The sequence below is a fragment of the Podarcis bocagei genome (assembly GCF_964188305.1).
Source record: "Podarcis bocagei genome assembly, chromosome: 17".
In the NCBI taxonomy this organism is placed as follows: domain Eukaryota; kingdom Metazoa; phylum Chordata; class Lepidosauria; order Squamata; family Lacertidae; genus Podarcis; species Podarcis bocagei.
Genome location: NC_138143.1, coordinates 18242820 through 18270474, shown reverse-complemented (window position 1 = coordinate 18270474; position 27655 = coordinate 18242820). Strand labels below are relative to the sequence as shown.

General features: G+C 44.6%; 1 protein-coding gene across 14 annotated transcripts in view; it reads left to right on the top strand.

Moving 5' to 3' along the window:
• Positions 1 to 27655, top strand: part of ELAVL2 (ELAV like RNA binding protein 2) — a 161128-nt gene that overhangs the window by 115969 nt on the left and 17504 nt on the right. For all 14 annotated transcript variants that reach the window (XM_081176743.1, XM_081176741.1, XM_081176738.1 and 11 more), the window contains 2 exons: positions 14011 to 14114; positions 24645 to 24798. In XM_081176743.1, the coding sequence (XP_081032869.1) occupies positions 14011 to 14114; positions 24645 to 24798 (258 nt within the window). The remainder of the gene's footprint in view (positions 1 to 14010; positions 14115 to 24644; positions 24799 to 27655) is intronic.

Genomic DNA, 27655 nt, shown 5'->3' with positions numbered 1-27655 from the left:
CTCACTTGTCAGATCTTTAGCTTTGACTATGTTAGAGTTTAATTCTGAAGCTTGCCACTGGAATATCTTTAGAATGGCTCCATTAACGTTTACAGTTTCACGGTTTGGGTTTGTCATTTCTCTCTCTCCAAGTGATGCAGCATTCTTGTATGATTCATTATGCATGTGTTTTTCCTGTAGCTGTTAATGGGGAAAAGCACCAATTTGCTAGGGGTTTAGAATGTGTAAAACTTCTCCAGTTTCTGACTTCATAATTCATAATTTGAACTGCGCCTTAATTGTCTGGTTTTTAAAAAGACCTCCTTTCACTCTGAAATGTGCAAAAAGCAAACACTGGAAATACACACACACACACTCACACACATGCACACACACATTTTAAACATCTGTGCTTAATGGTATTAATGGCCTGAAATTTTGTGTCTGGCATTCTGAATTGCCCTGTTTGTGCTTGTTCCTTTTTACTCATTTCCTTTCTTGGTGCTTTGAAGCCCAAACGCTTCTGTTCTGTTTTAGTATTTAAAATGGGGGGAGCGTGGTTACTCTGGCTATGCATTAGAGAAAGCTCTCCTGCTGCCTTTCACAGTCCAGAGTCAGAAGCAGATTAAAATGATGCTTTGGGAGAAATTTTACCATTGGTTTTTTGGGTAAAGGGAATTACGTATGGGGTATGTCAATTTCCTCTTTGATCTCCCTACATTCCCTGCTTGCTGTATCATTCTCGAATGTCATTTTGGGTGGAATGGGCACGGGGAATTTTGCCTTTTCCTAGAAGTGCCTCATGGAAAGAGTGGAGGAAGCCGGTTCGTCTTAATATCCTACAATTCTGCAACATTTCATTAGATTGGTTTTGTGCTGTGATCTTACCTGCATCCAGTATGTTTCACATATGAATATTTAAGAGCTTATTTTTGTTTGTTTTTTGCTTATGCCTGTGTAGCAAAATGGATTGTTCTCAAACAGAACAATGCCATAATCAAAAGCTAAAATGTATCAAGGTGTGACTTGTCATCTGTACATTACTTAGGGTCCTAGAAGTGCAACGTTGCTGACTGTGAATGATTGGTCTCTAATGATTCGTGATAAGAGGCGATTTTTTTTTTTTTTACAAGAAATGGGAAAAAATGTTGTAACTTATTTTGTGTGTGTGTGTGCGCGCATGCACAAACACATGGCGAAAACATATTGCCCCAAGTTGACAATCGTCAGAAATAAAACATGCTGGTATTTCTTATTAATATTTTTTTTTAAAAAAAATGGCTCAGAATGAAACCTGTCTGTGAATGCATTGGGTATTATTCAGCTACTGTCCCATCATTTAAAGCAATATCATACAACTTTAAGCAGACATGGCTTCCCTCCAAAGAATTCTGAGAAGTGTAGTTTGTCAGGGGTCCTGTTAGAAGACCCCTATTCCCTACACCAGGGGTCAGCAAACCTTTTCAGCAGGGGGCCGGTCCACTGTACCTCAGACCTTGTGGGGGGCCGGACTATATGGGGGGGGGTGAACGAATTCCTATGCCCCACAAATAACCCAGAGATGCATTTTAAATAAAAGGACACATTCTACTCATGTAAAAACACGCTGATTCCCGGACCGACTGCGGGCTGGATTGAGAAGGCAAATGGGCTGGATCCAGCCCCCGGGCCTTAGTTTGCCTACCCATGTTCTAAAACATTATTAACGTTAAGTTTTTAAAAAAGAAAGCAAAAGTTCAGGGGAGTTTTGAAAGCTGTGTGGTTTGGTTTTGGTTGAGTTAGGTTAATTCCTTAGCTGGTGAAGGTTCTATTTCCGAAGTTGCAACGATGATTTCACCAGCGTGTGTACTTCATTGTGTTCAAATTCTAATATACAATAATAATTCTTGACTCATTACAGCTGACAGTCTGAATGATTTCCCTGTTGTTTACTTGTCAAAGGCTGATATTTTTATAATTACCAAGCATGGGAAACATAATGGCATGGATGCATAGCCAGATGAACATAATTTACTTAACTTGTGCCTTTAGACTTGAGTGCACGAACTCGTTTTTATTTTTCAGAAGCAGAAGAAAACTCTATTGGTAGCAGAGAGGCTGCTGTATAATCCTTCACATCCCTAAAGTATGAAAATGAAGAAATATGTTTAAAACTTTACATTTGCCTCGGGCAATTTAGGTCTAATTTGCTGCATCTCATTTTCTTTATCTTCAATAGTTGTTTCCCTTTTCTATAGTGATTTAACAAATCTCCATCTTTCTATCTCAGAATTAAAGTTGAATGTTCTGGGGTGTGCAGGTTAGTTGTGTAAATTCTCAGTTCATCTCTACTCCTGATCACTTCCCGTGCTTTGAGCTTCCTAGCAGAAATATGCTCTAGTGGTGAGGTGGGCTGTGTGTTTGGGGTTTTTTTGGCAGATAAGACTTGAAAATCACCCTGCTTTTTGGGGGGTGGGGGTGCGGATGGTGGCTAATGGATTGAGGTTGAATATTGACAAGGCAGTAGTACTGTTTCTGCAGGACAGGGGGTGGGCAGGTGGGGGACGACTCCCTGGTCTTGAATGGGACCAGGTGCACAGCCTGGGAGTTATTTTGGTCTTACAGCTGTCCATGGAGGTGCAATTGTCCATGGATGATTCTGTCCATGGGCGGCGTCTACCATCTCCATTTGAGACCCTACCTGCCTGCGCCCTGTTGCGCCAGAGAGGTACATGCTCTGGTTATCTCCCACTTGGACTACTGCAATGTGCTCTACGTGGGGCTACCTTTGAAGGTGACTCAGATATGACAACTAATCCAGAATTCAGCTGCCAGACTAGTGACTGGGAGTGACCGCCAGAACCATATAAGTCGTCCTAAAAGATCTTCAGTTGGTCCTGGTATGTTTCCGAGCACAACTCAAAGCCCTAAATGGCTTTGGCTCTGGATACCTCAAAGAGTGTCTCCATCCCCATTGTCCAGCCCAGACACTTGAGGTCCAGCTCCGAGGGCCTTCTGGCGGTTCCCTCCCTGCGAGAAGTGAAGTTACAGGGAACCAGGCAGAGGACCTTCTTGGTCGTAGCTCTCGCCCTGCGGAATGCCCTCCCGTCAGATGCAAGGAGATAAATCACTACACAACTTTTAGAAGACACCTGAAGGCAGCCCTGTTTAGGGAAGCTTTTTCATGTTTCATGTTTTACTGTGGTTTTATAATTTGCTGCAAGCTGCCCAGAGTCAACCCAGTCAGATGGGTGGCATGTATATAAATTATTTTTATTGGTATTAGTATTAATTAACTTCATTGCTCCTGCTTTGTCGCTTTCAGATCCTGCCTCTTTCTGCACCAGTGGTCAGGAGATGTGACTCCAGTTTAGAATTTAAGATGCAACAACAGCTTTGTTGATAAGAATTTTAAAATATCCGCAATGGATTAAAACGTAACCTCTAAATTCCTTTCCACTGGTGTAGCTTTATATTAATCTGAAACACTGGAGCACTTTCCTTAAACCTTTCTTAGCACCTGATGAGTTGTCTTCCTATTTAAGGTGGGTCCACTAGCTGTTCATAGGTATTTCTGCTGCTGTCACCCCCACCCCATACCACTGAGTGGTAAATTGCACAATCCTCACGTGGACTGCCTGTTCCAACTCCTAAACCTTGAACCCATGATGTCCATATGTGAGGATATCCTCTTTTATCCTGCTAAAAATGGCTCAAGGGACTCCCAAACTCCACTCATACCTTCCTATGCTTTGTAAAGGTTCTATTTAGCCTTCTGCATTTTTTTTTAACCAACTTTTGTACTGTGTGTTGTTGTATTTTTGTAACCTGCCCTGGGACCTCCTGGTGTCGTGCGGCTAAGAAATCTAATTAATAGTAATACTTCTACCCTTGCCAGTATGGTTTTGCTGAAGAAACCCCTTCAGCCCTGGCCACTGTAAACGGGCTCTTGGGTCCCCAAATATTGGCAACCAGAATTAACCCATGCTGGGTTGTTGGTGCTGGACTAAATGCAACAGGAGGAAGAGAGCAAGTTCCCTTCTCTTTTTATCATTTCATAACTTTGTAGCATCTCTTCTTTCTCTAGGTAAGCTGGGTGAAAAAGTGCTCTTCTGTGGGAATGGGGAAGGGAATAGGATGTACACACACACACACACACAGAGAGAGAGAGAGAGAGAGAGAGAGGATATGATATGAATCTAATTCGTTCCAGGGGTCTGTGCACACCCCAAAAATTTCGCAAGAAGAGGTGCTGCTTCTGCACATGCGCGCATGGCGAAACCTGGAAGTATACACTTTTGGGTTTGCTATGTTCGCAACCCGAAAGTTACGTTACCGAAAGGTAATGTAACCCGAGGGTCCACTGTGCGTATGTGTGTATATATATACACATATACACAATCTTGCTCAACAGAGTAGAGTTGAACATGCATTTTTTTCTGTGGGGTGATCCCCTATAGTTTTACCTTCTTGGTACTTGGATTGCTGTGACTACTGGGGTGCTTTTTCTGATTACATATAAGTGTTTGGTTGGTTGGGATCTGGAATAGAGCCATCTTGACAGTGGCACCTCTACCCTCTGAGATCAGGCAAGCGCCTACTTTGAGTTAGCAAAATTTGTGGTTCGTTGGCCCTATGGATGATCCAAGAGTACGACTGGCCGATTTAGACATGAAATTGACAAAGTGATTTATTTAAACTTGGAAGTATTTTGTTAATACTTTCCACAGGCTTTGTATTATATTGTGCTTTGTGGCCAAAGGGTGGGGTATAAATTCTTCAAATAAGTCTTCTGCAGGGTGGAAATGTGCACACAGAGCTTGTCTGCTGCTAGAATTAATCATTTTGGTACAGTGATACCTCAGGTTACATACATTTCAGGTTACATACGCTTCAGGTTACAGACTTCACTAACCCAGAAATAGTGCTTCAGGTTAAAAACTTTGCTTCAGGATAAGAACAGAAACTGTGCTCCGGTTGCACAGCGGCAGCAGGAGGCCCCATTAGCTAAAGTGGTGCTTCAGGTTAAGAACAGACCTCCGGAACGAATTAAGTACTCAACCCGAGGTACCACTGTATTAGTATAAAGCAGGCTTCCTCAAACTCGGCCCTCCAGTTGTTTTTGACTCCCATGATCCCTAGCTAGCAGGACCAGTGGTCAGGGATGATGGGAATAGTAGTCCCAAAACATCTGGTGGGCCAAGTTTGAGGAAGCCTGGTATAAAGGCTCAGTTGTCTGTCATCTTTTTAATTTTTAAGTTGTCTCCTCCATTCTTCTTCAAAATTTTACGGTCCTGGGATGGGTCACAAAATAATAACTCAAATAAGAATAATAAAACCATTTAAAATGATTTAAGAATAGCATTAGAAAGCAGATGGCAACCGTCAGTATAGCTCAGACATTGTCTTCCTCTCTCACACCCACACTTGGTGTTTTTTTTCAAGGAAAAGATGGTACGCATCCTGTCCCCCACTGCACCCCTGCCATCGCCATTTGCCCCCTACCTGCCCCCTCGCCCCTTGTGGCAGCAAGATGGTGGTGGAGGGAAAGAGGGGACAGTATGAAAACATTAGGATTGTCCCAATAGTAGGGAGACGCAGAATAGAATGGCTTCTATGTCCTGTGGGCCAAAGTTGTAGTGTTGGGTTCACAAAAGTTGTATATTAGGTAAAGCAGCAATCTTTTCTGAAAGTGATAAAGTTAAGTACTGATACATAGCCAGACTCCTAAAATTGCTAAGCAGTTAATTGAGAACAAAAGTTATTTCATGCATTTAATGGGGGTATCTCGGAAAAAAGTGCTGGGGAAACAACAAATAATTTTATTTATTTTTTTGCCTTTTCCCCACATTGATTTTGTTTGCTTTTAAATGTGTGCACTTGAACCAATATTTTTTAAAAAGGGGGGAACCTTTGGCCAAACATTCATTTTCAAACATTTTTGTTTGAAAGCTTAACCAGAGATTGGGGAATTTCATTTCCCAACTATAAATGACTTTCAGCTTGTGCTATATGACAAGCGATGCATTATTAATGTCCCAATCTTGGAAATTCTCTTCGTAGCAAAGGTTTGAAATTGAACGTCCACTGGCAAAAAGTTTTTCACTGATCCACACTGGACTTCCAACGATGCATACCCCTTTGAGATCGTTTCAAATGAAATTTGTCGGGTTAAAAATAGTAGCTATGCAACATTTTGGAGGAGAGAGTTGCTTCCCATATTACTTTTCTAAGGTGTGAGTACGTTAGGCAGTATCTAGCTAACTCATTCCATCAGTGCAAGGATTTCCACTTGTTCAAAAAACTTCCCCTCTGCACTCCCTGCTCCCCCTTTTTTTTAAAAAAAAAAATCTGTTCTGGGGGTTCCCCGATCTTTTGGAACAGATTTTTTTTGGAGGGAGGGAGAAAGTTCTGTTGTGAAAGTAACATCCTAAACTGCCTTCGCTACCATGATCCCTTCCTCTCTGCTAACATGTCATCAACTTCCAGGGGTGGGGTTGAGCGATATATTGTGATATATCACCCAAAAACGATTTGAAGTGCATCTCGTGATTTCGGTTTCCTTCTTTCTTTAAAGATTTACCACTGTGTTAGCTTTCATGGATTGCATCCGTTTCGTGAAGTTATTATCGTTAGTTGGTTGAGAGAGTGAAAGGTAAAAAAATAAAATAGTGGGTCCAGATGGCTGAAAATACCATCAGCCTTGCTTTGCAAGGCTAACCGGGACTAGGGCCAGTAAGCACACAGCCATCAGAGGCCAAGGCATGGGGAGACGCAATATTCAGAGGACAAGCATCTTGGGATGTAAACAAATCACAATGACAATTGTCAGTAGGTTTTGGCGTAGGCCTTGGGTGTATACAATGGTACCTTGGTTCTCAAATCCTTCGGTACTCAAACAACTTGGAACCCAAAGACTACAAGTAAATGTTCTGGTTTGCAAACTTTTTTCGGAAACCGAATGTGCTCTGTTTTAAGTGTTACGCTTCCAATATTAGTGCCACACTTCCATTTTGAGTGTTACACTGAAGTCTGTCTCTTTTTGCTATTTATTTTGCGTTTTTGTGGGTCTTTTTTGTGACTGTCTGGAACCCAGTTCAGCTACTCATTGATTGATTGATTGATTGATTGATTGTGTGACTGCAGTACATTGTTTAGTGCTTTCATTTTATGGACCAATGGCCTTGTTAGATAGTAAAATGCATGTTAAATTGCTGTTTTAGGGGTTGTTTTTAAAAGTTTGGAATGGATTAATCCGTTTTGTATTACTTTCTATGGGAAAGTGCGCCTTGGTTTTGGAACGCTTTGGTTTTGGAACGGACTTCCAGAATGGATTAAGTTTGAGAACCGAGGTACCACTGTATACTGAATCATCCTGGCTGTCTGATGGTTATTTGTTTGGCAGTCAAACCTGGGCTATGGATCACCCGATGATGATTGCCACATACATGAGGAACAAGGATATAGTTTGAGTGCCTCATTTATAGTTCTATAAATCATTTAATGTGCCAACACGAATGGAAGTTATTAATTTTTCAGTTGTTGTATAAGGGATTATTATTTCGACTGGAATGTAATTGAAATTGAATTTTGGAACGCAGAAATAAAGGAAAACATCAAACCCTCAATTCTAGCACGGGGAGGGGGGACCTAAATTATACAATTCTGTATTTGATTTATTGGTATTAGTAATTGTATTCTAATTTGGTGTTGTTATAATGAGGCTATTATTGGATTGTACATTCATACCTCATGTTACGTTTGCTTCAGGTTATATTCTTTCAGGTTACGTCCCGCGGCGACCTGGGTTTCGCCGCTCGTGCATGCGCAGAAGCGCTAAATCACGCTTTGCGCATGCGCACAAGCTCCAAATCGCGCCGCGCACCTGCGCAGATATGGTGCTTCAGGTTGCGCTCTTTTCATGTTGCGAACGGGCCTCCGGAGCGGATCCCGTTTGCAACCAGAGGCACCACTGTAATTGAAAATAAATAAAACTTATTATAAAAAAAAGATCACCCTATGACGGACATCAGTTCGGGTCAAGCCTTCCAAGCTCACCATCTTGGGCGGGGGTGGGGGGCTGCTTTGGTCCATTAACCCCTGTCTGGACATCTGGACAGAAGCAGCTCCCACTGATCCCCTTTAAGGGGGCACCATGAATCCTTACATAAAGAGAATCAAATTGATACATTCTAATGTCTAGTTAAGGGACGCGGGTGGCGCTGTGGGTTAAACCACAGAGCCTAGAACTTGCCAATCAGAAGGTTGGCGGTTCGAATCCCTGCGACAGTGTGAGCTCCCGTTGCTCAATCCCTGCTCCTGCCAACCTAGCAGTTTGAAAGCACATCAAAATGCAAGTAGATAAATAGGGTAAACGGCGTTTCCATGCGCTGCTCTGGTTCACTAGAAGTGGCTTAGTCATGGCCACATGATGTGGAAGCTGTACACTGGCTCCCTCGGCCAATAAAGCGAGATGAGCTCCGCAGCCCCAGAGTCAGCCATGATTGGGCCTAATGGTCAGGGGTCCCTTTACCTTTAATGTCAAGTTATTCTATGATAACAATAATGGAAATGTTCAGGCTAACAGCTGGGTATTCTGAGAGATCAAAATATTCTCCCACTGGCTTCTGAACATTTCCATGCCTGATTTTCCAAATTTACTTTTGTTTGCCCTTTTGCTTTACAGAATGACCTTTTCATTTCTTCTGGAACAATTTCTTTTTAACCTTGAAAGTTACAATCTGCCAATGTTAAGAGAAGGGGATAAGAAATGGTCAACATTGCTCCGGTTTCTGCCCTTAGCACAAGGGGAGTGGAGCAAATAATTTTGGAACTGAAATCAGTGCTTTATGGAAATGCAAAGAGCTGCAAATGTTGTAAAAAAATGCATTTGTGCACATGTACACACACTTATCACAGCATTGGGGGAATCTGAAGCTCACAGGCAAAATTGGACCCAGCAGTGGTCGCAATTGAGTCTATGCGGCAGATTTCCCCCAAACTACACCTACCTGCTTCATAACTGATGGTGTATGTCAGGGGTCTGCAAACTTTCAGCAGGGGCCGGTCCACTGTCCCTCAGACCTTGTGGAGGGCCGGACTGTTTTTGGGGGTGGGTGGGGGATGAACGAATTCCCATGTCCCACAAATAACCCAGAGATGCATTTTTAATAAAAGCACACATTCTACTCATGTAAAAACACGCTGATTCCCGGACCTTCTTGTGGGCTGGATTTAGAAGGCAGTTGGGCCTGATCCGGCCTTAGTTTGCCTACCCATTGTCTATGTGATGTCAGGTAAGGGCACGGCTGCAAAGGAGCAACATGAAGCCTTGAAGTCTGCTTCCGATTGTTCCTCAAGGAGTCAGGGAAATGCTTCTTTTGCCTGTGCAGCTTGAAATCAAGCCTCGCGAACAAAGGAAAGCTCTTTGCCAGGTGTCATGGTGATGTCGGGTGATTCCTTGACAGTTTCATCGCTGTGCTCTTTGCATCCTTCCTGTTTGGACTGGTTCGTACTAGAATTTTGGAACTCTGCACCTTGCATGTCTGTGGCATTGAGCATAGGTGAGGATGTTCTTGGATCATAACTGTCAACGTTTCCCCTTTTTAAAGGGAAATTCCATTATTCTGAATAGGATTCTTTGCAAGAAAAGGGAAAAGTTGATAGCTATGTCTTAGATACCTGCCTCTTTGCCCACTGTGTAACAGTGCTGTTGGATCTGGTATACAGCCGTTTCTGGCAAGGTTGAATGCCTAACTCACATTAATTTAATTTAATTTCTTAGGTGCCTACTACTAAAAATAGTTTTGAGGTGACTTACAATATATTATATATATATATATATATCTAATACACCGTACTTCACAGTGGAATATGCATGAGCTAAATCGACAGTGAAGTGCTTTTCCTGAAGAGACATTGATCAAATTGGATTGCATCTCTATACCGTTACCTTAAGTTTAGCGGTGCCCTTGGGGGCGAATGATGTGTCCTTCCAGAGAATGGCTCCTGTCTCGTTCTCCTTTTGCTAGCAACCACTGGTTGTTCGTTGCCATTTCAGTTCCCTCAGCAAATGCTAGAGCCGTGGTTCCCAAACTTTTTTCTCTTGGCCACGCTTTCAGAATAAAAATTTGCTTCGCGCCACACAGAATTTTTCAGAGATACGAAATACCCTGGAAAACAAACAAACAAACAAACAAAAAAAAAACTCTTAGCAATGCTTGATTTATATGGGTAGGCAAACTAAGGCCCAGGAGGCAGATCCGGTCCAATTGCCTTCTAAATCCGACCTGCAGACTGTCCGGGAATCAGCATGTTTTTACATGAGTAGAATGTGTGCTTTTATTTAAAATGAATCTCTGGGTTATTTGTGGGGCGTAGGAATTCGTTCTTTTTTTCTCTCTCTCCAAAATATAGTCCGGCCCCCCACAAGGTCTGAGGGACGGTGGACCGGCTCCCTGCTGAAAAAGTTTGCTGACCTCTGATTTATAACATAAAACATAACTACTTTATAATGTGATCATCCAAAAAGTATGAAACAATGTAGCTACATAAGAACATGAACCATTCCCAATATATAATTTTAAACGACGACTAGGATTGTCCTCAATATCACTTAGAGTCGTAGAATTGTAGAGTTGGTAGGGACCACGAGCTTTGTCCAGTCCAACCCCCTGCAATGCAAAAATATTTTGCCCAACATGGGGCTCAAACCCACGACCCTAAGATCGAGTCTGATGTTGTACTACCTGAGCTACATAGGCACACCTCCAATACTCTTGTTCTCATTTTGAAAAAAAAAATCTATCCATATTCTGCAAATGAAAATAATAATTTTGATACTGTACTGTACTATGTTGAAATATTTAAATGTTCCATTGATTGTTTTTGAATCTTCCCACCCCGCTTTCCGTGCTCTCCTGCCACACCAGGGTGGCGTACCACACCCTTTGAGAGCCACTGTGCTAGAGTATACTTTGCATGTGGGTTAAACCACAAAGACTAGGACTTGCCGATCAGAAGGTTGGTGGTTTGAATCCCCGCGACGGTGTGAGCTCCCGTTGCTCGGTCCCTGCTCCTGCCAACCTAGCAGTTCGAAAGCATGTCAAAGTGCAAGTCGATACCTTCTGGCAGGAAGGTAAACGCCGTTTTTGCGCGCTGCTCTGGTTCGCCAGAAGCGGCTTAGTCATGCTGGCTACATGACCCGGAAGCTGTACGCCAGCTCCCTTGACCAATAAAGCGAGATGAGCACCGCAACCCCAGAGTCGGTCACGACTGGACCTAATGGTCAGGGGTCCCTTTACCTTTACCTATGATTGCAATGCATTTTTGTATTCTTGTGTATTTTTTCACACTATATAGAATTGTTAATCTGATATACTATGTAGCTGAGGCAGGAACATGCCGTAGGACTCTTGGGAGCCCCTTTCTGGTGGTAGTCCTTCCATCGGCGCAACCACAGGACCCCACCCCATCCCTCTAAACAGCAGAGATACTGGGCTGCTTCCCTCCGCTCCACATGTAATGTTCCTGTTCTGTAGCATCTTTCATGTCTGACTTTATGTCACCATCAATATAATACATATTAATAGTATATAGGTCTTTTATGGTGACCGTCTGCTTTCCTATTTGCTATGCTCACAGGTAAACAAAATAGCATTTGATACAGTGGTGGCTCCCAGTGGTAGAAAGAAAAGGGACTACAGTGATACCTCGTGGGATGGGATCCGTTCCAGAGGCCCGTCCGTAACATGAAATGCCCGCAACTTGAAGCGCTCCAGGCGCGCGGCACAATTTGGTGCTTCTATGCATGCGCGAGCGGCGAAACCTGGAAGTAGCGCTCGCAACACGTCTTACGGTTCTCTGGGATGAACCCTCCAAAATCATATTTTTGGAGAGTGCAGGAGACTTTGGGGAGAAAGAGGGAATTGATAATAATAATAATAATATAATAATAATAATTTATTATTTATACCCCGTCCATCTGGCTGGGTTTCCCCAGCCACTCTGGGCGGCTTCCAACTGAATATTAAAAACAGTATAGCATCAAACATTAAAAACTTCCCTAAAGAGGGCTGCCTTCAGTTGTCTTTTAAAAGTAAAATAGTTGTTTATTGCTTTGACATCTGCTGGGAGGGCGTTCCACAGGGCAGGCGCCACTACCGAGAAGGCCCCCGTCGCTGGATCTCAGTGTCCGGGCTGAACGATGGGGATGGAGACGCTCCTTCAGGTATACAGGACCGAGGCCGTTTAGGGCTTTAAAGGTCAGCACCAACACTTTGAATTGTGCTCGGAAACGTACTTGGAGCCAATGCAGATCTCTCAGAACCGGTGTTATGTGGTCCCGGCGGCCACTCCCAGTCACCAGTCTAGCTGCCGCATTCTGGATTAATTGCAGTTTCCGGGTCACCTTCAAAGGTAGCCCCACGTAGAGCGCGTTGCAGTAGTCCAAGCAGTAGATAACTAGAGCATGCACCACTCTGGCAAGACAGTCCGCGGGCAGGTAGGGTCTTAGCCTGCCTACCAGGTGGAGCTGTTAGACAGCTGCCCTGGACACAGAATTAACCTGTGCCTCCATGGACAGCTGTGAGTCCAAAATGACTCCCAGGCTGCGCTCCTGGTCCTTCAGGGGCACAGTTACCCCATTCAGGACCAGGGAATCCCCCACACCCGCCCGCCCCCTATCCCCCAAAAACAGTACTTCTGTCTTATCAGGATTCAACCTCAATCTGATGGGAACATGCATGTGTCCACAAGTAAAAAACCAGTGTATCAGAAAGGACATACACGCTATGCCAACTATCAATATTTATTATATGCGACTGTAGCCTAACATGGAAGCTACCGTATTTTTCGCCGTATAGGACACACTTTTTACCCTCCAAAAATGAAGGGGAAATGTGTGTGCATCCTATGGGGCGAATGCAGGCTTCAGGAAGCTCTGCGCAACCCTAGGGAGACCGGCGCGACTTCCCACCAGGCTCCCTAGGCTTGCGGATAGCAGGCTGTTCTGGGGGCTGGGGGCGGGGGAAGCTCGGGCTTCCCCCGCGCCAGCCCTGCACCTGGGGGGGGAAATATTTTTTTTCTTTATTCCCCCCCCCCAAAAAAAAACCTAGGTGCGTCCTATGGGGCGGTGCACCCTATGGGGTGAAAAATACGGTAATTACATAGTAAGCAGGTACCTCTTGCCAGCCTCCAGGTGTTTTTGCCTGCCTGGAATGCGATGTTGACGTTCAGTGATGCCTCATGGCCGCAAGGATGGAGAAATGTCTATGTGTGGGTGGGTGCCCAACTCCTCCGATGTCTGTAGGGTCTACAGTGGTACCTCAGTTTAAGAACTTAATTTGTTCTGGAGGTCTGTTCTTGACCTGAAACTGTTCTTAACCTGAGGTACCACTTTAGCTAATGAGGCCTCCCACTGCCGCCGCACGATTTCTGTTCTCATCCTGAAGCAAAGTTCTTAACCTGAGGTACTATTTCTGGGTTAGCAGAGTCTGTAACCTGAAGCGTCTGTAACCTGAGGTACCACTGTACTGTATTAAGTCATATGGATTACTCCACTCAGAAGGCAGTCTGAGGGAGAAGGCACTGGCCTCTGGTTAAAAATGGGACCCCCCACCCTGATAGAAAATGTGTTTCATATCTCATGAGAAGAGCTCACCCGCAGAAAGCTTGGATCCATTTTCCCAGGCTCCCTGAATAGAATACCTGTCTATATATCTAAGTGTATTTGCTGTATGCTAACTTGTGCTTCAGAAATTCCAAGCGTTGTGTACCTGCATCTGTTTAAAGTTTTGTGACAACTTGCACTATTGCTGTTCTTCTGACAGTAGCATAGTTTGTTTGCATGCTTCAGTGAGTACTTGGGAAGTGAATTAGCTGGCAACTATAAATTAATTTTAAAGTTACTTAGGCTGTCTTTTATTTTGTCTTCAGTGTAAAACAGCTTATCTACCTCTTGCTAATAAAGGGTTAAGATACAAATGTAGTTGCTTGCATCGTTGGGTAATAATATTTTTCTTCCCCTTTCTCTTTTTTCTTTTTTACAATCAGGACAAAGCTTGGGGTATGGATTTGTGAACTACATTGACCCTAAGGATGCAGAAAAGGCGATCAATACTCTGAATGGATTGAGACTTCAAACCAAAACAATAAAAGTATGTAGAACTTTTATGGGGGAAATTAAGTGCTACTGGAAGACAGTGCCCATTGCTATTTGTGCTATGTGTTTCCAAAGGCTATACCTGGCTTTTGAATTGGTGGTTTATTCACAAGTCTTTAATTCCTGTGGCCTATACTACTAGTTTGCATATGCAAGGATATTCAGGACAAGTTTTTACCTCCATAGCAGGCATTTGCAAATATTCTAAAATGGCATCCTTACACTTGGTAATTTACATAGTGTTCTAATGTATAGATGCTAGGAGAGGATAATGAGTTTAACCACATAATCATTGCCGCCGCATAATAGTTGCACCCCCTTTTTTCCCAAGCCCTGAAATCGGCCCCAAAGCATTTACTGCATAATAGTTGCAGGGCAACTTCTGAAGCTCTGCTAAGCCTCAGGTCCCCTTCCTTTCCTCCTCGACGAAGAGCTCCTAGGGGGAGCGGAGCAGGTGGGAACCTTTCTCCCCATCTTCCTTTTTTTATCACGGTTTGGCGGAAACCAATGCTGGGGTCAGCTGGGTTCTGTGGGCCACGGGAAGATGCGGCGGGCGCTAGCAGACCTGGCTGCAGGTGGTGCCATCGCTGCTCGTTTTCTGTTCCCGTGGCTTTCCTCGCTGGAACTTCCTGTCCGAACTTGGAACAGCTGTTCCATTCTTGCAATGCAAAGTATAGAGTGGTTTCGTTCGCCGTAGAGATTCCGTTAGCCTCTTGAGTCAGTAGACTGAACAAGAGAAGGGAGGCTTTGCTTTTACAGAAAGGTATTTCCATACAGAAAGTCTTTCCATTTCCTCTCCCTGCGGTCACTTTAAGTGGTGTGTTACAGAAATACACCCCCTCGGATCCACCTGCTATCATCCCCACTTTTTTCCTTGTATGATGGCTGCACCCCCTTTTTTTGAAAAGAACATTCAGCATTAAAAACAGGACCATTATGCAGTGAAATACAGTATATTTATTAGATATGATCCTTCCTTCCTCACATTTGTGAATTCAGCAGAGTGCACCCCTTTGCATCTTTAAAAAGGAAGCTTAGATAGGCTCATTGTAGCCTTTCTGTTTACGTAATCCAGGATGCTTTAAGGTATTTTCACCTTAAAGCAATAATTGCACGAACAAATCATGTAAAAGGTAAAAATTTACTCATTTACTCACTCAGGATACTTGTTAAAGAGTAACAAGTACAGCAGCTTTGTTCTGGAAGGCTTAAAATGGCAATTCGGTTGCAAAGACATGCTTAAAAGGTAAAGGTAAAGGGACCCCTGACCATTAGGTCCAGTCGTGGCCGACTCTGGGGTTACGGCGCTCATCTCACTTTATTGGCCGAGGGAGCCGGCGTACAGCTTCCAGGTCATGTGGCCAGCATGACTAAGCTACTTCTGGCGAACCAGAGCAGCACATGGAAACGCCATTTACCTTCCCGCCAGAGCGGTACCTATTTATCTACTTGCACTTTAACGTTCTTTTGAACTGCTAGGTTGTCAGGAGCTGGAACCAAGCAACAGGAGCTCACCCCATCAAGGGGATTCGAAATGCCGACCTTCTGATTGGCAAGTCCTAGGCTCTGTGGTTAAACCCACAGCGCCAGACATGCTTAAGACTAGCTTAAAATGGTTTCTGAGCAACGAGCTGTTTTGCAATCCATTCCTGGGAATTTTTGCCCGGTTATTACCTGGAGTAGGGGTCAGCAAACTTTTTTGGCAGGGGGGCAGGCCACTGTCCCTCAGACCTTGTGGGGGGGCCGGACTATAGAAAGAAAGAAAGAATTCCTATAACCCAGAGATGCATTTTAAATAAAAGCACACTTTCTACTCATGTAAAAACACGCTGATTCCCAGACCGCAGGCCAGACTTAGAAGGCAATTGGGCCGGATATCCAGGCCTTAGTTTGCCTACCCATGACCTGGAGCCAAGCACAAAGCTTTCTGAGTACAGTGTGTTTGTGTGTTGCCTGCAGGATTCCACCATTTCCTCTTCAATGCATATAGTGGCCTTGGCAGTGTGGTCATGCTTGTGTTCTCACCAGGACTTAAACTAAAACTTTGCCTTAGTAATTAACCACTTCCTCCTCCCTGCTGAGGGACGCGGGTGGCGCTGTGGTCTAAACCACTGAGCCTCTTGGGATTGCCGAGCGGAAGGTTGGTGGTTCGAATCCCCTCGACGGGGTGAGCTCCCTTTACTCTGTCCCAGCTCCTGCCAACCTAGCAGTTCGAAAGCACACCAGTGCAAGTAGATAAATAGGTACCGCTGCAGCGGGAAGGTAAATGGTGTTTCCCTGCACTGGCTTCCATCACAGTGTCCCGTTGCGTCAGAGGCGGTATAGTCCTGCTGGCCACATGACCCGGAAAGCTGTCTGTGGACAAACGCCGGCTCCCTTGGCCTGAAAGCAAGATGAGCACCACAATCCCATAGTCGCCTTTGACTGGACTTATAACCGTCTAGGGGTCCTTTACCTTAACCTTTACCTTCACCCTCCCTGCTGATCATGACATGGCAGCACTGCACTGCGTGCCTTCTGATACAGTGATGGAGAAGAGCGAATCTTGATGGAGAAGGTCGACTTGGTGCAAAGACCTCAATGCTACATGAGACGTAGAAGCCAGAAGGCTACTTTTTAGGCATCCCTGGACCTTGGCGGATTTGATGCACATGGTCACCAGACTTTAAACAGTGAGATACTATGCTTTCTGAAGAGAAAAGCATAACACTGGGTGCATTTTTAGTCACAACCACACATTGTGAAGTGAGGTGGGCAACCAGAGATGATACCAGGAGAGAAACTCCTCGCTTCTTCAGCCAAAGCAATTTGTCCTCCCTGCTCTCTCAGAAAAATAGAGGAATCTAATTAAATTTACTAGACTTCACTAACCTACTTAGTTGTTGTCACCTCTAGGCAGGACATGTTATGGTAAGATAAAGCAAATTGGGGCTTTTGTAAGTTGCATTTACAAAATGCTCATAGAGAGAACTTAAGAGTAGGAATATTGGAACAACTCTTATTTATTTATTTATTTATTTATTTATTTATTTAGGGTTGGCTAATAAATAAAAAAACCCTGTCTTTAAATCCACAGTGCAGGTTAGAATTAATTCCTCACAGGGCAAAGGCTAGCCAAATATTCTGTTTTTCTTTCATGGAAGATTTCTTGACATGACATTTCTTCTGAATTGTCAGTTAATGTGTATATGTATAATTATCACCTGTCAGAGGAATATAGCTTTTTTTAAAAAAAATAAACCACCAACCTTGATTTTAACTCTGTGGGTTTTCTTCCCACTCAGCAGTATTTAAAAAATCATAAATGTATTGCCATTACGGAGGTGTTGGCAAGTAGGATTTGAAACATTTTTTTATGCAACTGCTCTAAAGTTTTAATAGTTACCTATGCAATACCTGTCCCAGTTGCTGAAATTGCATACCGTATTTTTCGCTCCATTGGACGCACCGGACCATAGGACGCACAGGACCATAGGAGGGGGAGAACAGGGAATTTTTTTTTTTCTTGTTCTCCCCCTCTAAAACTAGGTGCGTCCAAAGTACATTCACCAGAGCTTGTGGGGCTGGCGGTGGAGCGAAGCGCTGCTTTCCCCCACCGCCAGCCTCAAAGATCCCTGAAGCCTTTGGAGAGCAGCGCCCCGCTGCCCTGCAGAGGTTTGTGCGCAGCCGTCCCCAAGCTAGAGCAGCGAGATGGAGCCCTCCGTCTCACTGTTCTGGCTTGGGAACAGCCTTGCTAGCTTCTGCAGGACAGCGGGGTGAAGGCACCACGCTGCCCTACAGAGGTTTGCGCGCAGCCGTCCCCAAGCTAGAGCAGCGAGATGGAGCCCTCCGTCTCACTGTTCTGGCTTGGGAACAGCTTTGCTAGCTTCTGCAGGACAGCGAGGTGAAGGCACCCCGCTGCCCTGGAGAGGTTTGCGCGCAGCCGTCCCCCAGCTAGAGCAGCGAGACGGAGCCCTCCGTCTCACTGTTCTGGCTTGGGAACAGCTTTGCTAGCTTCTGCAGGACAGCGAGGTGAAGGCACCCCGCTGCCCTGCAGAGGTTTGCGCGCAGCTGTCCCCAAGCTAGAGCAGCAAGACGGAGACCTCCGTCTCGCTGTTCTGTCTTGGGAACAGCCTTGCTAGCTTCTGCAGGACAGTGGGGTAAAGGCACCCCGCTGCCCTGGAGAGGTTTGCGTGCAGCCGTCCCCAAGCTAGAGCAGCGAGATGGAGCCCTCCGTCTCGCTGTTCTGGCTTGGGAACAGCCTTGCTAGCTTCTGCAGGACAGGAGGTGAAGGCACCCCGCTGCCCTGGAGAGGTTTGCGCGCAGCCATCCCCCAGCTAGAGCAGCGAGACAGAGCCCTCCGTCTCGCTGTTCTGGCTTGGGAACAGCCTTGCTAGCTTCTGCAGGACAGCGGGGTGAAGGCACCCCGCTGCCCTGGAGAGGTTTGCGCGCAGCCATCCCCCAGCTAGAGCAGCGAGACAGAGTCCTCCGCCTCGCTCTTCTGTCTTGGGAACAGCTTTGCTAGCTTCTGCGGGACAGCGAGGTGAAGGCACCACGCTGCCCTACAGAGGTTTGCGCGCAGCCGTCCCCAAGCTAGAGCAGCGAGACAGAGCCCTCCGTCTCGCTGTTCTGGCTTGGGAACAGCCTTGCTAGCTTCTGCAGGACAGCGGGGTGAAGGCACCACGCTGCCCTACAGTGGTTTGCGCGCAGCCGTCCCCAAGCTAGAGCAGTGAGACAGAGCCCTCCGTCTCGCTGTTCTGGCTTGGGAACAGCCTTGCTAGCTTCTGCAGGAAAGCGAGGTGAAGGCACCCCGCTGCCCTGGAGAGGTTTGCGCGCAGCCGTCCCCAAGCTAGAGCAGCGAGATGGAGCCCTCCGTCTCGCTGTTCTGGCTTGGGAACAGCCTTGTTAGCTTCTGCAGGACAGTGGGGTGAAGGCACCCCGCTGCCCTGCAGAGGCTGTGCGGGCAGCCGTCTCCAAGCTAGAGCAGCGAGACGGAGCGCTCCGCAGTGCTCCGTCTTCCTGTTCTGGCTTTGGGCTTAGCGGCGCAGCCTGCATTCGCTCTATAGGACGCACACACATTTCCCCTTAATTTTTGGAGGGGGAAATGTGCGTCCTATAGAACGAAAAATACGGTATTACCACACCTGGTTGTGAAATGCAAATATTGGTTCATATAAGAGTCCGATTAAGGAACTTCATTTTTAAAGGGTATCTAAGCTCACAGACCTACATTTATTTTGCTCTGCTTTTTGTTTCCTGTTGCAACAACTCTTACTGCTGAAGAGACAAGCCACTTTTGAGTTTAAAACTGACTTGCCTCTTTGGTAGCGAGACTGATATTTCTTGCCAAGGGTTTTTATTTCTAGTTAAACCTAAAAAATGTAGGCAGCAGAGAAGTTGGAGTGCACATGCTTAAAAGTCACATTGCACTTAAATAGGCTTCTGTATTTAAGGAAGGTGTTGCAATCCTGCAAACATCGGTTTGTCACCTTGCTTCTTGGCACTTGGAAGCAACGGCTACTTCAAAATACATATGCTGGTGTAATAAATTCTGCAAACGTCTGAATTTATTAACGCGCTTTTCAGAACAGGATAAATGCTTGAACTACAGTTGTGGGGATGCCGGTGGCGCTGTGGGTTAAACCACAGAGCTTAGGACTTGCAGATCAGAAGGTCGGCGGTTTGAATCCCCGCGACGGAGTGAGCTCCCGTCGTTCGGTCCCTGCTCCTGCCAACCTAGCAGTTCGAAAGCACGTCAAAGTGCAAGTAGATAAATAGGTACTGCTCCAGCGGGAAGGTAAATGGCATTTCCGTGCACTGCTCTGGTTTGCCAGAAGCGGCTTAGTCATGCTGGCCACATGACCCGGAAGCTGTACGACGGCTCCCTCGGCCAATAAAGCGAGATGAGCGCCGCAACCCCAGAGTCGGTCACGACTGGACCTAATGGTTAGGAGTCCCTTTACCTTTACCTTACAGTTGTCCAACGTTAGAAAATATAGATAACCAAATATACTTTGTGGGAAAGTAGCACTGCCTCTTTCCAGTGTGCATATTTGAAGAAGAGAAAAAACAGCGGCAGAAAATCTTATGCAACTGAGAAGTACGACTTGGTAGACGCCAGTTTTTAATGGTGATCTTTTCCATTAACCAACGTGTCAAGAGAACGGTGAAATATGTATGCATTGTATAAAAATCCCCTTAGAACATCTGAAGGAAATGAACTGTGAAGGTGAGGAAGGCGCCCCCTTTGCAACCTGTGCAGTTGTACTTTCCATATTAAAGAACATTGATCCCAGTGAGTGGCAAAAGAAGGTCCTATTTGGAGGTTTAATTAAAGTGAGTGAATTTTATTGATGCTATCAATCAGCGGAGATTGAGGGAAAGGGCTTGGTGCCAAACCATTTAGTGCTCTTGACAGGGTAATTAAATACCACAGGACTGTACTCTCAAGATAAAGTGAAGTGCTTCTGCAGATGTGAGGGAGAATAACAATTTGTGTTGGGACCAAAAAAGAAAATAAAGTCTAGGTCCCTTTCTAAACTGTCTACACGGGTTTTAAAAATTGTGATCAGAATTGTTTGGACCGATAGCAAATATCAGTCATATCGCTGCTATTTTTCTAGAAATCGGGTCTTCCCTTAAAGAGGGCACGTATTGTGGTGAGACCTGGAAAACCGACACCCTGTGTTGCGGGTGGGTACGATTGGTCAGCCACAACACCCGGTTGGTAGGTCCCTTGAGGCTGGGTGCAATCTGGCCAATGGGACGCAGTCCAAACAGTTCGAGGGACCTAATTCTGCCCATGCACATGACCCAGAGCTTCCTCTTTCGGCGCGTGCATTTGGGACACCCGCCCACCTCTCCCTACTTTTAGGGCTTTGCGCTTGACCTTGCTATGTGTGTTGTCTGTCGTTGGGACAGGGGCACGGCAGGAATTTTCCCCACTTGGCTAATTGGCCGTTGCCATTTGGGTTTCTCCTGCCGTGTAGCAAATCGTCACAACTTGTAAGGTTGCGGATAGGCTCTGGTTCAGGTGATAGGGATGGGAGAATGCTCTCGCCATCCCTACGTGAAGGGTATTCCGTTAAAGGAATCCAGGGACTCGATGGTTTGGTCAGCCCCTGAGAGGTGGTTGTTCCCGTGCCTGGGTCCAGGGGGACATTTGGATGGCGGAGATAGCCATCTGTCCGCTTATCCAGGTGTTCACCCTAGGCTGACCTATGCTGGAACCCTGGCTCAGCGCTACATGCATGGCAGGGAGCTAGTTGAACCAGAGCCTATGCAACCAGTCACTTTCTGTAATCAATAAAGTTGTGGCCTAAATTCTGCCAAAAACCAAACCAAAATTTTGGGTCAAGTGTTAATTTATTTAGGGGGGAGGTTTCTGGGTCTGAACACGCAAATGGTTTCCCCATCCTGATGGAAAATGTGTTTGATATAACAAAAATATTGTCATAAGCATCCATGAAACAATTTATTTACATTTCTTGCAGGGTAGATTTGATTTAAATCAAATGGATTTAAATCACTAGTCGGTAAGGCTTGATTTAAATCACTAGTCAGCAAGACTTGATTTATTTATTTATTTTACAGAAAGACTCATTCTTCCTGGTATAATCTTAATATTTACAACCAGATGAAGGTTTCATTTTTGGAATAATAAATTTTTGGAGCGGTTTTTACAGTCCTATCAAAAATTACTGATTTGGTTATACTAGAAATACATAGATAATTATGAAATTATTGGTTTTTTTTTGGACAACTTTTCCGCTGTAGTTTATTGGAAGGAAAAAAATAATAATTTCCTTCATAACAATTTATTTAACTGAAACAATAACATTCTAGCATATGTATCCATGTTTGTTAACTGATGTGGTTTAAACGATTTAAAAACAAACAAATTGAGTTTTAACACAGATGAAAAACTTAAAACATTCCTTATTTCCTGATGAATAGCCTTTGGACTATAATGTAACTTAAATAGAAAACTCTCTCTAAAAGATTTTTTTCCCCAAAAGCATTTTATTTTAAAAATCTGATTTAAATAAAATAAAAAAACCTGATTTAAATTTTAAAAGTCCGTTTTTTTAAATAAAAAAACCCCATTGATTTTTATCCATCCTGATTTCTTGGGAGTTGTCTTGAGCATGAATGCGTGAAAGCGGTGTATAAACCAGAGTCGGGGAACCAATAACTCTCAAGATATTGCTGTACCACAACTCCTATCATCCTGACTATTAGGCTATGCTGGAATAAGAGCTGTTTGACAGTGGAACCGTTTTCCTCAGGAGGTTGTGGACTCTCCTTCCTTGGAGGTTTTGAAGCAGAGGCCGTTTGGACTGCGTTCCTTTGGCCAGATTGCACCCAGCTTTGAGGAACCTACCAATCGGGTGTTGTGGCTGACCAATCTTGCCCACCCACAACACAGGGTGTCGGTTTTCCAGGTCTCAACGCAATATGTCCCCTCTTTAAGGGAAGACCCGATTTTTAAGCAGAGGCTAGTGCACCCTCCCTCGTGGGCAGCCTTTTGAGTGGAGCAATCCATACGACTTAATAAAGCAGACCCCACAAACATTGTAGTTTGAACCACGCACACAAAAAGACATTGTTCCATCGTTGCAGGCATGAGGCATCATTGAACTTCAACAACGCCTTCCAGGCCGGCAAAAACACTTGGAGGCTGGTGAAAAGCGTCTGATCTCTGTGCCCTGCATAAGATGATACGCCTTTCCACATTGGCAAGCTGGGAAAACAAACAACACAGCTTGAAATTTCCCATAACCTACGGAAAGCAATTTGATATTGTTTCAACACGTTTAGCTTGCAAACCTCTTGCTCTCTCTAGTCCAAATCACTGAGATATCAACAGGAGGGAATAAATTTGATTAGTTTAAAGCGTAGCAAAGTCCATTACAGCAGCGGCATTGAAACCAAGGCAGCATGTTGGTCTTGCGCAAGGCCAACTCTCTTCATGTCATGCAGCAAAATAGCAGTGCTTTCGTGAGCACCATTCAGACATGGAGCCAATCTGCAGGTGTGAAGGCAAGGGGAAAGGAAAACCGTCAGGAAAACTATGGGCAGGGTATAAATCATAAAAGTTGTTGTTGTTGTTGAAAATGCAAGAACAAGATGCATTTCTGCAACTACGGGGCACTGCCATTGCCACAAGTGAAAGAAGGATTTAGGGCAGGCATAGGCAAACTCAGCCATCCAGATGTTTTGGGACTACAACTCCCATCATCCCTAGCTAACAGGGATGATGGGAGTTGTAGTCCCAAAACATCTGGAGGGCCGAGTTTGCCTATGCCTGATTGAGGGCCTTTTCTGCTTGTTGGCTCAGTTGGTAGGTTTGTTTCTGCCCTCTTGACAAAACCTCAGATTTGATCACCATGTGATCACCGTGGCACCCATTCCTGGAATCACAAGTATTGGCCTGCCACCTTTGCAACTGTTGGTATTTTAATTACCGTACAGTCTCTAATAACACATCGGTGATTTATGTTTTTTGTCTTGGATGACAGGGCTAGCCTTTCGTTGGATGAAATGGCAGGCCCAGCGTTGACTTAAATGCTGCCGGCTGGGTCCTTGTTGCGGGCTGTGAGGGCGATGGAAAACATAATCCATGAAACTCTACAAGTCTGTGTTTCTCTTCTCAGTAGAGGCCCCAAATGCTCAATTCATGTGTCACAAGCATTGAGGGCTCTGGGGGCAGAAAGCGGGTGCTGCTGCTGCCGTACTTCTTGTCCTGCTTTCCTGTTGATGGTTCTGGAAATTGTAAAAAAGAAAAGGAAAAGGAAAATATATCTTTTGCTTTGGCTAAATGAGATCATAGTTCAGCTTCTATTTATAACTTTTATTACTAACAGCAGTGTTCGAAATTTGCAAGGCACCACATGCATTTTGCACCTGGCTATTGGTCACTTGTGGCCAAGTAAAGATACCCAGTTGACAGGTCATATAGCTCCTCCAAATGGCAACTATGCATTCAGTTTAGGTGACTGTAATCCTGGTTTAAGCAGCTTGCATATCTGAGTTTCTAACACTGACTAACAGTAGTATATTATACTAACCCCCAATGACTCACGCATCGCTGTGGAGAGGGCGTACTTGCCTCCCCTTTGATGGATTATCCCTTTGCCCTCCCTAGACGTTTTTCCAGGTTTCTCCCTTCCTTAACTAATTCATCCTTTTTTGTCAATGATGGCTTTTGATTTGATTTCATTTTGCTAGAATCGGCCCATATTTATTTGTTAACGCTGAAGATGAAAGAAATGGCGTCAACAACTTCTGTAACCGTCGTGTCTCAACACACAATTTAGAGAGCAATTGCGAAAAACAAGGACATTTAAATATACTTCTAAGTTATTCGGTATAGTTTGCTGGCATTGGATAACCTATCCGATCGGCACAGTACCAGTTGCAGAGGATGCAAGGTTGCCCATCTGCTTTTGAAAGGAAAAGTAGTCTTGCACAGTTCAATCTTTCCGTTCTTCTTGTATGGCCATTTGCATGATGGAACAGCAAACGCTTTATTCTCATCCCACAGGTTTCCTATGCGCGACCAAGTTCAGCTTCCATTAGAGATGCAAATCTGTATGTCAGTGGTCTCCCAAAAACTATGACCCAGAAAGAATTGGAGCAGCTATTCTCCCAGTATGGACGTATCATTACTTCTCGTATTCTAGTAGACCAAGTCACTGGTAAGTCGACAGCTGCGCCCTACTATCTCTCTTGCTTTTCTCAGCCTGGCAGTTTGTGAGATATTCCAACTTCCAATATAGCAAGCCTGCCTTCAGAATATATCAAAGGTATAATATATGGGCCAGAAAATACAATTTTCTGCCGGAATTTTTCATAAATATGCATGGACTAAAATAGATTGTAGTGTGTAGTCAGCCAGCCCTGAGTCATTTCCACCTCGAAGGTGCAGGTTTTGAAGCCTGTTTCATGCCTTGTAATAAATTTACAGCTGCTATAATCCTCATTTCCAAGCCGCCGAGTGAAAATAGTCCCTGTACTCCTTATAAAGTGCTAATAAACAGTCTTAAAAATAAAATAAGGAAAGCAGAATCTTACACGGAAGTGCTCTGCTGTTATCTTAGGCTAAGTCTACATGAAATGCAAACTAGTAATTGCTACTTAGATTTATATATATATATATATATATAATGTTGCATCATCCTCGTGCTGAAGAATATTAACTGTTGAGATCTAGAGGAAAACAAATCCCACGGGTTTAAAAAAACAAGTCTGAAAGGCATATTGATTTGATGCATAAATATTAAACTCAGTCTTAACTCTCCAGGCACTGCCATCCTAGTGAGCATATTGCTCCATATTTTTTTCTGTTTCTGATATAATATAATCTCAATGAAGTAGACTAATCCATTAGGGGGCCTGGAGAATGGAGCACCCTTTCTCATTATTAAGGGTTCAGGAATCTTCTGTTTTCTCCCAACGCATTTCAAAATCCTAGGAAAATATACAGCAGGCTTTCCTATTATCATTCTGCCATAATTTCCAAGCTAGATAGCGTTTTCTTCAATGCCACGAACAAAATTTAAAATAGAGCTGGTGACTTTGTGACCATCAGCTGCTTTTGCCAAACCAAGGTTTTGATTTGAACAGAAAGTAGGTTTCTGTGCATGGGTCCCAGTTCAGTCGTGGAACTGCACATGTACAAAGGCTAAGTACCACACTTTTCCGTATATAAGACTAGGGTTTTGTTGTTTTTTTATTAAATAATTGTGTTAAAATTTGGGGCTCGTCTTATACACGGATAGTGCATAGGGGGGGGTTTCTTAATTTGGAGTCCCCCCAAATAGAGGGTGTCTTATACACAGGGGCGTGTTATACACAGAAAAATACGGTATGTAAGAACATTACCGTACTGATGGATCACCCAAAAGCATGTCTTAGACCAGCTTTGGGCTGTGGTAAACCCAAGAGGCAAGGTTAGAGCACCACGTATTAGTTACGTTCATAACCATGGTTGCAGCTGTATTTGAGCAGATTATTCTGTATTGCAACACAGGGGTTTGTTTTTGCCACCATCAACATAACCATGGTTATGCAGACATGCTTTGTAGAGAAGGACACATTATCCACAGGCCTGCTCTTTGTCTGCTTTTTAAAAATATGCATCGTCACAGTATTACACGGGAATTGCCCTTTTCTAATGAGTTATTTCAGTGTTCCCTAAAATTCCCTCTTCAAAAAAACAACAGTTCCTTCCAGGGGTGTTACTTAAAAACAATGTGTGTTTCTAAAATATGCATTCAGGGGGGGGGGGGGATTGTAAAGTTTTCCTGTGCTTTGGTAGACTCTGAAACTTCATTTCATTAGCTGCTGATTAGGACGTACTCCCAGTTAACATTGCGGTATGGAAATCCACATTAAAATTTGTTCTGAAGGAGGGTAGATAGAGTTGCAACATAACATAGTCATTGACTAGGGCTCTAGGTGGGGTCGTGCTGTCGTGTGTTGTCTTCTCCGCTGCCGTATGCATTAATCCCGTCCTTCCATATGGCACGTGCGATTTTGCATCTCGCTGCTCGTAGCGGTGTGTGCAAAATCAGGAATAGCCTGAACCTAGGAAAGGCAGGTCCAGAGAATTCTCCCTCTCCACCACACACAGATTGGGGCCAGCGTAGAGCAGAGTAACCGTGTGTGGAAAAGCGGGAGGCAAAAAATAAAAAATTGGCACGCAAAAAAGCAAAATGGCGTGGTTTTGAGTAGAAGTGCCTGATCCTGCAGATTAACCAAGTTGCCTAATACCAGTGCCTTACGTTGTGCTAATTAAACAGCAGCTTTCAAGAGATTCAGATGGGTTTTTTTTACCCATCCCTACCTGGAGATTCCAGAGTTTGAATCTGGGGGCCTTCTGTGGCCCCAGAAGGCTATTGTCTTCTCTGATCCCTTAAACTTAAGTGTTAACATTACGTTGAGTGTGAAGCAATCTGTGTACCGCTTAATAGGTGAACATACCTCTAAACCAGAAGTTTCCAAACTTGTTTGGCCTACCGCCCCCTTTTCAGGAAAAAATGACTCAGTGCCCCCCTGGAAATCTACGAGTCAAGCCTGATGGCTCAGTCCCATCTGCCCCAAGGGTGGGGCTGGTGCCACAGCCCACCTGCCATTGGCCAAATAGGCAGGGAGAGAGGCTACAATCCACTTCCCAGGCCTGGGTGAAGCTGAAAAGGGTTCCCCCAAGCCTTGGGAACCCATTGCATGACCGCCAAATCCAGGGGAGGTATTGTTGCTGTCTTGCAACACCTCCTGACCTGACGGTAAATGTCATTACACAACTGGTGAAACGTGTAAGAACAGTTCCCCCCCTTTTTTTTCTTTCCTTATGCTACCACCTCCCCCTTGTATTTATTCAACGCTTGCCAATTGCATCCAAGGCTACTACTGCCCCCCTGGATCGTTCCAGAGCCCCCCCCCGCCCCCCACGAGGGTGGTATTGCCCACTTTAGGAAACACTGCTCCAAACAGTGTCCAGAGAACTAAAGAAGAAGAACAAATGTTCCAAAATCATGCAATAAAACAATTAAT